At 35.9% G+C, this 16,548-nt stretch overlaps 1 protein-coding gene across 1 annotated transcript in view; it reads left to right on the top strand.

The window, feature by feature from the left end:
* The first annotated feature begins 645 nt into the window (after nucleotides 1–645).
* The window catches only part of LOC110463723, a 29,102-nt gene continuing 13,199 nt past the window's right edge, over nucleotides 646–16,548 (top strand). Inside the window, exons 1-2 of the mRNA XM_021518543.1 lie at nucleotides 646–1,895; nucleotides 12,879–13,370. Of these exons, the coding sequence (XP_021374218.1) occupies nucleotides 1,427–1,895; nucleotides 12,879–13,370 (961 nt within the window). The 5' untranslated portion in view covers nucleotides 646–1,426. The remainder of the gene's footprint in view (nucleotides 1,896–12,878; nucleotides 13,371–16,548) is intronic.

The raw sequence follows: 16,548 nt of genomic DNA, 5'->3' as shown, positions 1-16,548 counted from the left end.
CTTTATCGCCTATTATCATAGATATTTTCCAAAACATATGCCACAACGAAGGTGCAATATGATCCTACTTATGTACTTACAGACATTTAATAATATTGTTATGAGTAAAATAATATATCACTTATGATTATACTTGGAATAATAAGCAAGGGTCATTCAGAACATTTAGATAGTAAATGAACGAATTATTTAAGTGATCATGTATATTGTAACATATTTACCACACACCTAATAGTAAAGATTATTTTCACATGCATTATTATACTTGTTTTATAAGTGAAGGGTTGGGTGTTCAGAACATACATACACCGCTCTCATTAGAATTGATGAGCAGGAAACTACTCCCACCAAAACGCACACTTAGTGCACATACATCGAACCAAATCGATCACTCGAATGATACAAAAAACAGTTTATAAATATTTACAAACCCGAGAAGTCTATTTTACATATACATCAGAGCTATGACGTACGCGAACGTGTAAAGATAAATATTGACATACCAAGATCACAGGAATACATATTTTCAAAACATAAACGTCTGGAACTGCATGAGAGTTGACCTAACCAATCGTTTTGCTGCATTCACTTAACCAATGTTGATTGGTCAAATATGAATTTTAATGGATCATTGTTAGAGACTCGTTGATCGAGATCCGTCGTGGTTATAAAGCATTGTCGACAATGACTGGGGCATACCTGTGACACGGCGACTGTGGATAGCAGAGAGCACGGTATTGGTTGACGGCATTTACAGCTCGGCTAATTCGTATTTTACTTTATCAATGAATAGTAGTAGCGACGATGTAGACATGTATTGTATTGTCAAGGTGTAGACCGGGGCGGTCAGGGCAGCACTGTTAGTTCATTCATTGCCTTTACACCACTACAGGTATACAGTAGTGAGACGTATGTATACACAACATCAGACAGACGCAGGAAGAAAACGGGGGTTGATCGAAGACATCGGGAAGCTTTAAGGGTATAGGGCGATCGGAAATACCGGTATACCACCAGATGTGATGCTATGGAGGGATGTTAACAGTCGCTCTGCACTGATTGTGAGGTATAGCGGCAAACATGGATACACAGCTGGCCATACCCACGAGAATCTCTTTCTGTAAAACACAGACTTTGCTAAAGGTGTGCAAAGATTTCTAATTTTTGATTAATTAAAATCGCCAAGTTTCACATCTAGATACACATGGATCAATAAGCTCATATATACAAGACTTCTATCGTAAAAAAGCACTCGCATACCAACATTTTCGTTTTTATTGGATATCCGCTATATGATGTCAACATGTGATTTTCCCCGGATTACCCGAGATGTAATATAAGAGATTACATTATTACACTGGATTTACACAGCATATACAGCTTATTGCACACTGTGAAAAGAGGAGCTATACCCTAGTCATCAAATATGCATTACCTCAAGCAAAAAACGTTTTCTTTCATATTGAGTGTCTGTAACTTTATCCAAGTGTTAAGCGTGCTACCGTTTATTACGGACAACAGTTCAGAACGGTTTAGCCTTGATGATGGACAGTGGTCAAGTTCGGGAAACTTGAGGGAGTCCGATTGGGCAGAGGCAGCTTATAACTATGTACATCACTTAGACTGTAATAATGTGTTTTTCACGACCGGGAAAGAGTGTCGGGACCTGGTGACTATCCCCAAATCCTCAATGGTAATACATATAGCTCCAAAAACTATCGTGGGACGGTACAAAGCAGTACTGCCAGATGAGGTTTTAAGCAGAAAAGAAACCTTTGATGGTGTATTGGTAGTAGACCCGTATCCCAATGCAAACTTTGGACATTTAGTCATTGTTTTTGTGATAAAGGAAGAAAATAGGAATACCTGTCGGACGAAGGACGGCCTTTATATAGGTAAGTTATATTTAATACGTACATGTCTTTTATATTTGAATATAAATCTAGATAAAATTAATAATTCATACAATTTACGAAAACATATTTTACATGAATGCACGTGCTTAGAATATCTTATATATAACTCACTACCCTTTATAAAATATTTGGCCTAGATGTGGTAAAGGGATTTCAAGCCATTTTATTTAAAATTCAAACTATGTGCTGCACAACATATGTCAATAACGGATTACCCAGTGTGATATTTGTACAACAGCACCATACGTCCCTAATGTCAACATATAGTGATATGATAACACCGTAAATCTGCTGGGTTTTTTTTCCCCTTGCATGCATTTAAATGATCGCTGCAATGAAAACACATAAATATCCATGGACAGTTTGACAATGAGAACACGGCAAAAAACTACTAAGCCTACAATGGGTTAACACATTCAAAATAATTATTTCACGTCAAACGCAAAAGAGCGAACCATAGCAAAGCTTGTGTACGACTCCTGTAGCTTTGGGAATGACTTGAACGCTAAGGATGTGAAATATGTAAAAACGCTTAGCGTTTGCTAGAGTTCTTATGATAACCTATCCTACAGGTGGTTAATGAAACTCCATCAGACGTATTAGCAACCTCAGGTGAATTGGAACCACAGCGGACTATTTGTTACATTCTTACTACCACTGTGCCTATTGGATTAGCACTCTGTACAGGGTGCCATCACGAGAGTTTGGTATCCGTTCTTTATGATAGCAGTGTTTAGACTGGTACGGTTGTGTGTGCTACCACATGGTCTTGTTACGCCCGAGCACTTGACAGATTGAAGGAAGGGGAGGCCCTTGGAGGCGGGGGTCACATCACCGACCACAGACCACCTACGATTGGTAGTCTGTTACACTCTAAAAACCATAACTATAAGATTCGGTTTCCTTCATGTCAGCACTTCCTTATGGATACCCAAGTGCATTTAGGGTCTGGATCAACAGGTCAACGTTAAATGAAACAGATTTAAAGAGCCATGCGTACACACCCTGCACTAACACCATAACACCGAGTACAACTAATTTACTAACACCATCCCTAGTACGCAGCTTGTACTTGCACCATAACACCGAGTACATTTGATTTACTAAACCATCCGTAGTACGCAGCTTGTACTTGCACCATAACACAGAGTACTTTTGATTAACTAACACCATATAAGGTACATATCTTTTACAAACACTATACCCTGAGTAAAACTCATATACTACATGTAACATCATCCCTAGTACGCATCTTGTACTTGCACCATAACACCGAGTACAATACGCAGCTTGTACTTGCACCATAACACAGAGTACTTTTGATTTACTAACACCATATAATGTACATATCTTCTACTAACACCATACCCCTAGTAAAACTCATATACTAACACCATCCCAAATACACACCTTATGCTCACACCATAACACTGAATACGCTTTGATTGACTAACACCATCACAAGAAGACACTGAACTAACACCATAACACCGAGTACAATTCATTTACTAACACCATCATGAGTACAAATCTTGCACTTAGACCTCAACCTCGAGTACACTTCATTTACTAAGTTGACATTATACTTACAATGTAACCAGAAGTACATTTAATTTGCTAACACAATCATACGTTGTCAAGTTTTACTACCACTTAAGCATTTATGTTCACTTTTTATGTACATTTATTAACATCATCATGTCTCACATTATATTTTAACACCAGTGCCACTTCTACATTTTTAATGGACACTACGACACACTTACACTGGATATAACTTATTAACTAAATTTGTCCCGAGTACACACCATTTACTGATATTTCACTATATATAAACACCAGAACCACTATACATTATCAAAGGACACTTATACACACTTACAACGTGTATACCTCATTTACTAAATTCCTGTCGAATACATACCATTTACTGATATTTCACTATTTATTAACACCAGAACCACTAATACATTATCAAAGGACACTTATACACACTTACAACGTGTATACCTCATTTACAAAATTTCTCTTGAGTTCACACCATGCAATTATATTACATCTGTGAGTAAACAAAACGACGTACACACTATTTACTAACATCTCGTTACAACCGTTTAATGCCGGAGAACAGACAATAGTATAACACTGCCACCACAACTACCAATACAGCCGGTGGCATCGCCACTTAACCCACAGAAATATTCCCTGTTCCCCACCACTAAATCCTCACGAATACCTGCCCTGTTTCTCTCCTGCACTCACCACCACTAACACCATTGAATATCCACCCTATTTCTGTACTACATAAATTGTCACCACTAAATCCTCACGAATACCTGCCCTGTTTCTTTCCTGCACAAATCACTTCCACTAACAGTAACTGAATATTACCCTGGTTTCCTTACTACAAAATCCGCTTCCACTACACAAATCGCCACCACTAAACCTTTACGAATACAAACCCGCTATCTTTTGCTACACACTACTACCAGAAACTCCGCACAGATACCCATTCCGTTTTTACTGCCCAAATCACCATTATTTAACTCATTCAATTCCCACTCGTTTCCTTCTGCAAAGACCGGACCACACGAGTACACATCTGGTGCTATCACAACGCGACCACCATAACCACTGCTACGATGTCACAAGGTCTACTAGCTGAACTAAGAGTACGCACTTCAGATCTGTTATAAAACTGACTTTATTACAAATAACAGTAACATTGTTATTAGATTTTGAATCTAGCAGTACTTCATATCAATTGATTCTGATATAAATGATCAATTATGCATTATTGAACTAACTCAATATGATTTTCATCCGGTTTATGAGTGATGCAAGTCATGCTAGCTGATTTAATTTCGATGTTACAACGACAACGATATGTATTTTGTTGTGACATCACTATAATCAAAGCCAAGCTCATAGTATTTTTTACATTAACACGTATCATATGTCCACCTTTTTGGAAGAAAGATAATGGATTTCACTGATGAGAAATTAGTTTCCCTACTCATAAAAATAATAACACTGCTAAGAAACGCACTGTATCCGTATACATAACTTGATTTAATGCAACTGCACATCAGAAAAACTGGAGATATATACTGAAACAAATTAATCACGAAAAGATAAATTTGGTGCTTAAGTTTATGACTGGTTTATTTTCAGGAGCAATCCGTTCTATTCCAATAGGTACAAATGTATTTGACTTCATTCTTGACAACCGTCATATATCATATGGACTAATATATCTGAACCGCATGGAAGCATATGACGGCTCTGCGCCTGTTTCTGGTTGTTTATCAGCCACTGGGTATAAAGCGATTTGCTGCATGTACTGTATACTCACAGACAGCTTCTGTTTGGCAATTTATAATCAACAGGTTCGTTGATATTCGATATATCGTTTTTGTCCACCATGTATGTTACCTATGTTGCTGCGAATAAATCAGGCGCACTCGATTTATCTCTCCCATTTTGATGCCGCAGTCTCGTTTTACCTTCATGTGGATTGACGCAGGTTGGTTTGTCATTTATAGAATGTTGAACTCCAGAAAGCCTTGTACTTCAGTTTCCAGTAGGTTTATGTAAACTGCATGTGTCTGTATTAAGAAACTTCTGTGTGTATTTCTCTTCCTTCTTTGTAATGTTATACAGCAGCAGAGAGAGTTTGTAAGATGGTAGTCTTTGTGATTTGACTGTCAGTATTCATGAAATGTTGGTATGTGTGGTTTGGTCCAACTGATGTGTTGTACTACGTCAAGAGAGCCATGCCGATCAGGGAGACCCTGTAGACATCGGCGTTCGGGGCACGTTAAGAACATTATCGTATGCCGAATGTTTCACATTGTGTTCACAGAGGATTTTCATTATAAGATTATGGGTAAGAACATTGTATATATTTTTATGATAAAATGGCATTAGGCGTACGTGCCGTCAAACGCTGGAGATGGTTGCCCACTGTTCTCTTATTGGTCTTCACCACTTTACAGCCTACTATATTGCTGAGAGTTCGCATTACCAGATGGGACTAAAGTACACCTAAGAATCATACGAAAGATAATACTCAGATTTATGTTGTGGTACATCAAAGTTTATCTGCGTTTTTTCAACTGCAACCAAGTTTCTAAATGTACCAAGCGTCTTTAATGATCGTGTTATCTTTCTGTGGGTCATTGCGTATTAACATCGATTACATATCATATTACACAACATTGAACAGAGCGTTTAAGGTTTCACTTACATAACGGCATGTGTATATATAGATATAAATTAAGGAAATGGGTTATCACCCATTATTATTTCATCTGAAATAAATGAAACTAAAAGAATATATTAGATAAAAAAAACTAAAGTGATCACTAGACATAAAACGTAAAGAACCACCTCATAAAAGAGTTATACTTTTAAAGGCAGAAAGCAAAACAGTTTCAAACATTTCTTCACCAATTGGCCATTTCGTCCATTGATGTCCCATCAGTGGCACTAAGGACCAACGCAATGGACATCCATGACAGCTCTGTCCCCAAACATACATGTATGACAGTGAAAAGCAGGTGGTGTCTGTAAAACCATATTTAAGGTTACAAATTTTGTACCACATACAATGTTTTCTAATCACCATGACGATGACACTTGTGATGCAGGAAACATTTAACATAAATAACCACATCCGGTTTTCTTCATTGTTGTATTAGCGTTCACGATGCTTTCCCTTTTATTTTGGTGTCTTCCAGTTCTGTTGTAGTTTTGTATACACCTGAGATGTAGATTTTTTATTGTCTGTTACCTAAATGTTATTTTTTTCTATTTTTGCTATTTTACTTGAAACACGTTCTCACGAATTCGCTCCGGTGTGATGTTATTCTAGGCAGTGATACCGTTTATTGTCGGTCACAATAAGTGGGGCGGGGATCCTCTAGCACGCTTTGCTGATTCTCATCAGTGTGCCGACGAAAGCCTGGACGAGGTTATAGCAAGCGTCATTAGCTTAATAAAATATAGAAACTCTACTTTTAAATTAAATCTGTTTTGATGCGTTGATAACATTTTGTTAAACATATCTAAAAACAATATTTTTAAATGCCCGGACAACCATATTTTGCTTTAAGTTTTAATATTGATAAAATTGTCACTGATTGAAATTTTATCTTGTTGTTGTATTAAGTATATGATGCTTTGTACAATTGAGTACCATGTCGTCCTGTTCACTCGAACTAAGAGCATTGCCCCTTTTGAATACATTCTATGTCATGCATATATGCATGGAAATTTAACATCAGCCTATAATTATAGGATCTCATTTCTAACGTAATTAAGTCTTCAATGTCACATTGAAATAGATTATGATGGTGACGAGATCAGGTTGAGCTTCTTTAAATTTCAACATCACTAGTAAGCTGCCAACTATGCTCCCTAGCGTAAATCGTGTTTTGATTTTCTCCGGTAAGGTACACGGCTACTGTTTCTTCAGGAAAGCGACACCACAAAGATGCTTTATTCTACCGAGGAAATAGTATTTGATATATATGTTAATAATCTTATTTCAAAGAGCGTTAGGTAAAATGGGAAAAAATGATCAGTTCGTCAATACACAAGGGCATAATAAAAACTCATATTCGATACAAATACAACAACCGGAACTCGGAAGACATCAAAACGTTAAAAAAAATTATGCACCCTCACATTAAAAAAAAAAGAAAAAAAAAAGAAATGGCTTGTCATGACTTTGCTTTAATTTCTCCTTTTTCTTTTTTCTCAACGCTTTTATATCCGGTAGATGCTTACATTTTAACGTCAACGAATGCATAACTGTATAATATTACAGGAACAAGTTAGCAAGTTAGCACTGTATAAAATTATTATAAAACTTTTCATAATATTATATAATTCAAAAGTACTTTAGTGATAAAACTCATATGAATTATGATAATAGCAGAGATGATAAAACGTTAATGTTTAAAACTTTTGCTCCTTAAAAAAATATTTGAATATATCTAGTAGGTATCATTCAAAGCATTGCAAACATTTCAAGATGCTTCATACTTTCTATTAGTATCATATAAGGCAAACATCGATATTCATCTGTAAGTCAAGGGTGAAAGTAATTCATTCTTGTGTGATGACAGTATGGTATTTTTTTATTCGACCTTTTACATTTAATTCTTAAATGTTGATCTTAAATATTTAATAAAAACTAATAAAAACATATAACGTTTCTGAAGGAAAAGTAGAACTATTCTATTCCGAAACAAGTAAAATGGTGATGAATGTTCGTCTCCCTAATAAGCTAACTATACTTGGTTCGCCTGTAGAACTCTGTACCGAGGAATGTCGACCTTTTGTAGGTAGGTTTTAGATACTTACCTAATGCCAATTAGTCCATGTTGACGGGGACAGTTTGTAATAACACATATGTACGTCTACTTAATTGGCTGGGGAGGGACCAACATGAAGACACTATTATTTGCTAATCTATCATGAAATATTTCAAATCGTTTTTACAAAGGTGCATATTGTCTACTGTACTCCCGAATCTTACCAACAGCCGAGACAAAGTGACTCATAAGGCACACGACCAAACACAGCGAACCCACAGAGGGGGAAGAAATCATTTAGTATCAATCATTAAATCATTTTTAACAAACCTACTGACAAAGAAGTGTTTACTTAATTTAATGGAATTACAATATTTCAAATGGGTTTATTTGTAGAAGTTTATTGCTGTCTTCAAACGTTCCTTTACCTGCCCCTTGGACCGTTAGCTATTTTACCTAGCCGGCTGCCTATACTATAAGAAATGGTTTAGGTGGGGAAAAAATCGGATAAGCTGGAATTGCCTTGAGCATATGACTTAAAGGTAAACACAAACCAATACACATACAAAGAATACAAACCACAATGCCATATATATTAGTCTAAGATTTATTTTATTTATGTGAAGTTGGGTTATTGCCTACATGTAGTACACAGTAATCGACAGAACCCTTTATATAGTTGATGGTTTAATACCCATACCGTTGCGGTTAGCGAGAAGAATTGAAAACATTAAATTCTCAAAGGTAATTCAAGTCAATTCTTATCAGGTAACTACATGGTTAGCACGAGCTTTACGTAGTCCGTCATATCTCCACTCGTTTGTCACTGTGTATACATTACCGACATCAAAGAGGCCGCCATTCTCGTTAACACAGGGAGAATGTACATAGATGCAGTCGGCACAGAATCATCGCCAAAGCTCGGGCAATTATCCAATTACCAGTGTACACTATATACATGCTTACGGTTTCTACTACGGGTGTAGGTTATATACAGAAGGGAAAACGGAACAGAATTGAAAGGGAACATGTTTCCGTTTTCAGTGATTTTTTTGCCACGGCATATTTCTATTAATTTATTTAAAGGGGTCATGATATGTTACTTTTTGTTATGACTCCAATGGTTGTCATTTCGAAACAATTTCACAATTTTGATGTTTTCTGTGCTTGTTGGCACTGTAATATAATTTACACTATTTAACAGATGAATAAGGTTAAATTTGAGATTATTTTTATTTTCATAAAACAGTTTTGACGTCATTTAAACCCCCAGCAATTACATGTATGGTAGTACTATGTTCACTTTCTTAAAATCGATCTCAATGGTCCAAAATGTTTTGGTCGTTAATACCATTAAACGTTAATTTTGTTTCGCTCTTTGCCTCGATTTACTTAATTTCCAAATAACTTTTTCCTTATCACGTATTTCTTCTGATCATTATACCATCATACTACAACTTCATAAACAGGTAGACTTACATGCATTTTTAGATATAATATGTTTGAAACATAGTATTACTAATGTGACAGTTTCATCAAACCCCTGTGTGTTTAATTGAGTTTCTTTTCAAATATCGGCAAATGTAATCAAATATTACATGACTATTTGTAAATGACTTTATAATATATCGAATTGTTTATTCTGTTCCTTGTTTTTACATACAACCAACTACCGGCTGTCTCATTATAACAAATTAAACCGATTGAACATACAAATGTATTGACTATTCATTTATATATTTTTTTACATCTATTCCAACAATTTAACATTACCACCCAAATATGTTATATCCTTCTTGCCTGAATTGATAACAGTATTTTGATATGTAAATTTTGATACAAACAATCGCAAAAGGTCTAGTAGACAGGTGCAAATATCGCATGATATATTTATGATGGTGAATTAAACTAATATTTCGGCATAAGAAATGTACAATAAAGTTTGTTTGATGTGTTATAAAACAGGCATTTATCCGAAAAAGTGGATAAAATGACAACTAAATTAATGTTTTAGCTGAAACATGTGAGGATTTAAAATGATGAAATAGAATTAAAATCTGCAAAATGAGCTTTGTAAACAGCTGTTGGTTTATATGCTGTAGAGCTAGCCAGCGTAATTATCTATAAAAGTCGGGTCTGTTTCTTTCATAAAGAGCCAGTGAAAGGCTTACCCTGAGGCCCTATTAGCCAGTCAGGGTATTACAGACAATAGGATGTAACAGGTGCTCTGCCAGGGTGAAAGGCCCAGATACTACTTACAGGAATGACATGGATCACATACACTTACTGATTAGTCTACGGGATCGCCGTAGCCATTATAAATATACACAAGTACATGTATTTCGTTATATTAATTGGGTAATCAAATCGAACAGATGACATTTCTGAATGCATTTTTCTGTTACATCTTGGCTATCAACAAAACAATCACATCTGTGAAAAATCCTGCAACATTGCCCATGCGAATAATGCACTTTTATTACAGAACACATATGAACCCACGGAGCATTGCAATTCATTTCGGTAATCATATGTTTCTCATCTCAAATGCTAATCCGTGTGTATAGATCTGCCCTCATTGACCCAACAGTACAGGGACACTTTTTCACGCGGATGAACAACACCTGTACTTCGTTAAATTAATGCGCTTTTAATGTCCATGCTAAACACCTGTGGTGCATATTCCTTTGAAATCTCTGATGCAGAGGTACAGACTGTTGTTCAATCCGATTGTGAACTGGGACTAACGTAGGGGCGCCAGGCTAAGTTCGCGAGAAACGGCCAACAGCTCAACATAAAAGTGAAACGTTTGTTTAGCAGTTAGAGTGCTGCTGGTTTATATCCCAAGTCACTGTTTCACTTCTCCTTTAACTACATTATAGTACCATTTCTCGTCTCGAGTCTATTCTGTGAGTGTTTAACACTAAGTAAGCTCTGTACTCACAGCGGTTGTTTGTATATTGCAAACACAAAAATAGTTTACTCAATACCCCTGTCAAACTGTGAGCAAAACATGTGTGGCGATTTCATGTTCATCACCATCCAACATAGTTTTTCGTAATTGCATTATCAGATCAACTAGGCTTTTTGGGTATACCAAGTTCTGAAATAACTCTTCGTCTTTCATTGAACGCATTTTTTTTTTTTTATTAGAATCCTCTTTCATAATACTGCATTGTGTTTCTTCTTTGAAGTAGGTCACTGATATTGTGATATTCTAGTTAAAATTGAGAGGATGGAGGGTGGATTTTTTTCCACAGTAGGGTCACTCTGCAAAAATGATGCTTGAAAAGTTTTACACTATCGTATACATGTACTATTTGCAAGACGAGGTGTGCACTTACACGGCTTTATTTCTGTGGGTTAATAATATGGAAAAATTAGGTCAATTTTAACATTCATGCTTCTTTGTCATATCTAAAACTTATACATGGAATCATCCAGAGGGAAATCCGTGCACTAAAAGCAGTTATAGTATAAAGCATGGCATTTTTTGTGTTTCGTTGATGAACAAATCTTCGTTTTTGTTCGCGGATTGCTTCACATGTAAAAAGTACTAACAGATTAATTGTATTAGTCAAGTTGGACAAATCATATGCATCCAAGTTTGATTAGTCCGAATCCAAAACAAAAAAAGTTTTTGCTTCTTTGCCTTTAATTTCCATTATGAACAATCTAAGTTTTTGTTTCACACAAAATGATAAAAACGTTTCATTTACATTAGTCATTAAATAAATGACATTTTATAATTAAGGTACGTTAAATGAAATCAAAATCCATCCAGCGTTCACTTTGTAGTTGCATGTATATTCGTGCTTTTAGTATGCGTGAGGATGTGCAAGTTTACCCTGTCTATAAATAGAACGACTTAGCAATAATTGATGAGTTATCTAAAAATACAGTTTACAAACTACATATTACAGTGTGATAGAAAAAACTTGCATTGCATCCACCCTGTAAGACATCACTTAATATTTAATGAGAAAAAGAACTGATTAAAAATAACATAACATTCAATGTACTGCACATGAATAAGTCACATCCAATAAGTTATATTAGGAATAGCATTTTTTGGTATATATTTGAGTTTTTCTTTATGTTAAACTTTATGTTAACAATTATAGCTTGTGAACAGAAAACATTTTTTTCAGTTTTTTTAAAACATTTCTTTTTATTGGGACAATTGCAACGTTTTGGATTATGGCGAATATTTTGTGTTCATATTATTCACAATAACCTTTTAATGTACCCAAGTGTTAATTTGGCGTCAGATGGATGTGTCGATTCATCTGTTTCCGACGGTTTTTGAGAATACACTTTGAAAGATTAATGATCATTCATATTTTTCGTTTTCAGGATTTGTGCGCATTTATGAATTAATCAAAATTGTTCCTCAACAAATTGTGAGCTATAACAAAACATAAAGTTCGCTGTCTTATTGTTATTGCTGCAAATATCTTATTATAGATGATGTTGATGATGCTTACTTGTGAACTTTATACCAGTTTTTATTGAAAAATGGTTACTTGTTTTATTTATCCATATCCAATAAGTTGTAATATTTACGGATGTAAATTGAAGTGAATTCCAAAAACAAATCTTAAGAAAACATTCCTAACTATCTTTCCTTCTTTTTTAGAATCATCCGGAGACTGTTTAACACTGGCATTAAAACGTCGTTGTAAGAACGCTATAAAACGCCACGGTCGACGTAAGCACCACGCCAGACGATGTGAGATTAATTTCCTTCCCGTGGTGCACTTCGACACCGGAAGAACACAGGAGTTATACATGGAACAAAGATACAATTTTCTCAAATGTTGGAAAAATAAAGATGGATTTGGACGGTGTCCGGAGCTAAGACCGCTGAATGAATCGACAGAACTCATCTGCAACCCAATCAAGGAGAACACAAAACGATGTTCTACCACACACGAAATGGTGCACACGACGTGTAGAATTTTCGAGATTTGTGACCAGGCGGTTCTCGTGTCTGGAGGATGGAACCGACAAACGACCGGAATCAGTCATAAGCACAATCTGGAACGTTTCTATTGGATGTTACGCCAGTACGCGTTCAAAAAAAGGAATATCAACATATTCTTTGCGAACGGAGCTACCGGCATCAACCGTAAGTAGCAGTCTCGTTATACCAATGATAGATGTGTATAGCTATAGCGTGTGTTTGTTAGCATGCGATAACTTTTCACCTAGGGGTCGAACCAATGAAACTGAGATGGCTGAAGATGTTTTTCATACTAACGTAAATTTGTTCTTTATTCGTGTGTATTTTAGCTAATTCCAGTAACCGTCTCTAACTGAGACAATATTAACACTTATGCAGAAGACGAGGTGCAACGGTGTTAATTCCGTTTGCAATGAAAGCATATAACATTACAAAGCCGCTATTGTGAAAACAGAGTAATATTACGTGCTAATGTTTAGAACCTTAAATGAAGTCTTATCTACTTGTATACTGACTTTGAGTGACGACTTTGAAGCTCTGGTAATAAAAATGAAGGTACAATGTTTTAGAACAGATAGCCGCTCGGTCATTTTAGTACTTTCAAACGACTTCGGGGAGTGAAGAGTTTTACCTGTCTTTAAGCTCTATTCTGATTTTGCATACTGTATCTATTATTGAATTCTTGAGGTGCAATTACTAGTGTGTAGGCAACGTTTATCTTACACTCAAAGTTCAACTGTAAACATATTTTTCATTTTAATATAGCGGGAAAAAAAATTAAAACATACATTTGATCTATTTAATGTCATGAAAAAGCCTAAACTGACAACGTATCCTACCTCATACAATTGCAATCACCTGGCAAGCTCAGCTCTGTAGTAGCTTTGTCCTTGTCACTGGGAACACCATTCTTTATCATATCGTTGTTCTCACTGCTGGCATTATCTGTTTCTGTCTCTCGGGACACTGGTTACAATTAAGATTGTATTTGGCATTTGTGATCATTATAATCACTACTGCAGGTTCGGGAGACGCTTAGAAGCTTATTGCATGTCGAAACAGATGACTAATATTGCCCTCACCCCTTGCAAAATCGAGGCGTCTTCTTCGGTGTCTCCTACGATATACTAAGGTGACATCGAAGAAACCAAATCTGATCTACTATCCCCTTGCTTGTCTCACTTCCCTACTCTTTTTTTACGATAGTTGCTCCTTTGACACCCGTGTATGTGACCTTATCTGTTTTGGACGTTAAACACCAAACAAACGAACAACATCTTAGTTAACATTTTCTAATTAAATTACCATCTGGAGTTACATGAGAGCTGACAGTGTGGATATTTGCGTACTTCTTAAAAGTATATTTTATAGGGTAGAAATCTTCAGTTATATGAAACTTTGTGTCAAAGTTTATACCATCACACAGTTGAAGTCGTAACACGCTGTTAGGGATTCCTGTCCCCATGCAGACAATTATTAAAGAATTCCATAGAAGTTTTGCATACGCACAGTTAGCTCTCGTAATTTTGTTTTGGCTATACCTATATATTTGGATTTGGTCCGGGAACTACATGCATCGGTGCTCAGTTTGCTCTGGTGGTTAGAGTGACTGCATTGTGTTATATCTCACGTTAGGACATAGTTGATTTTTAAAACATTTTGGTTGATATTATTTATTACTATTCCATGTAAATTATTTGTAAGAAACGTTCCAATAGGTATGGATTTCTTTCAAGAAATTATCTATCAAAGATATTGTCATGTTGGATAAAAGTTTCAAATTTATAGTTACAACTAATGGCAGTGGTTCGGGGATCCCTAAGAGCGTAATCATAATGTTTTAAAGAATTGTTCTTTTGTAAACGGGCGATCAATCCGTTAACACATACGCGAGTGATTGTGTGAAATTATTAAATACTATCAAATATACTCTTCGTCCTAAAAAAATGGTGATATTGTCATACAGATCTGCGAGCACACACGCGTTGACCAACTGACACAGAAAACAGCTTTGAAATATAAAACATCCATGCAAAAATAAAACCAGAAGTGTCCCAAAGGTACCCTTAGTTTGATAGTAATAAATGTATCCTTTGTAATCTATAGATCCAGGTCAACAGGTCATTCCGCTGATGATACTGTGTGCGCATGCGTATAATTCACCGTGTCAATCGAATGGGTTGATGGTGATAATATGAGCCGTACGCATGGGACTTTCCTCGAAGGACAACCCGTAGAATTTCCAACATATTCAAGATCAAAGCACTTTTCGCTATTATCTTGATATCGAGTCATTAATATCACGCTGATAGCCATTGATAGCGAAGAGATAAAACTGTCTCTTTAATATCAAAATCTATAAAATTGGCCTGGTGTAGTGATTGTTTGCTAAAAATAACAACCCCTTCCCTACCGAGCTATAATTAAATTATAAATTGATGACCTTTTCAGAAATGAAACCTACTTCAAAGGATGTCCAGCATTTGGTCACATGTAAACGCCTCGGGACTCTCACGGTTGGATACATATAAAGCCACCTGGACCTCATAATGTCTGAATACATAAGCAAATAAACTTAGTAATGATCTTCTTCAAGTCTGAGTCGGTGTGTATGACATTATTTTAGAGGTTAGATATTTACATTACTGTGTGCGAAAAGATTATCTAAATTATACGCTTCAATACCTCAAAACACCTTTATCTACGTTAAATATAAAATATTACACATAACCACCTGTGTATTGTAATATCTATTTTTTTCACACAGGTCTCCGATCGCGATGCTTGGAGTAACAATACTTCTTACCCAATTTAAGATGTGACACAGCATTTGATTGGTCAAATGAAATATTTTGTGACCGTACAAGATGAACGCCCATGTATGACACACACGTAATTTCACCATTTATAATTTGGTAATAAATAAACTATGCCAAAACATGAGATATACTGCATTATATAGCTGTTTCACAAATATTTACTTTCAGCAAGTTTCTCATTTGCATATAAATTCTTTATGGCAATAGTTCGTGACGTAATTTACCAAACCGACTCCGAAACGTCATGATATTGTTAAGTAATTAACCTGCCGACACCGACACGTCATGATATTGTTAAGTAATTTACCCAACCGACTCCGTCACGTCGTGATATTGATTAGTAGTTTACCCAACCGACACCGACACGTCATGATATTGTTAAGTGATCAACACAACGACTCCGAAACGTCATGATATTGTTAAGTAATTAACCTGCCGACACCGATACGTCATGATATTGTTAAGTAACTTACCCAACCGACTCCGTCACGTCATGATATTGCTAAGTAATCAACAAAACGACT

This window comes from Mizuhopecten yessoensis, unplaced genomic scaffold (assembly GCF_002113885.1).
Source record: "Mizuhopecten yessoensis strain PY_sf001 unplaced genomic scaffold, ASM211388v2 scaffold10921, whole genome shotgun sequence".
Lineage (NCBI taxonomy): Eukaryota > Metazoa > Mollusca > Bivalvia > Pectinida > Pectinidae > Mizuhopecten > Mizuhopecten yessoensis.
Note: the sequence above shows the minus strand (reverse complement) of the source record. Positions and strands in the feature narration are given on the sequence as shown.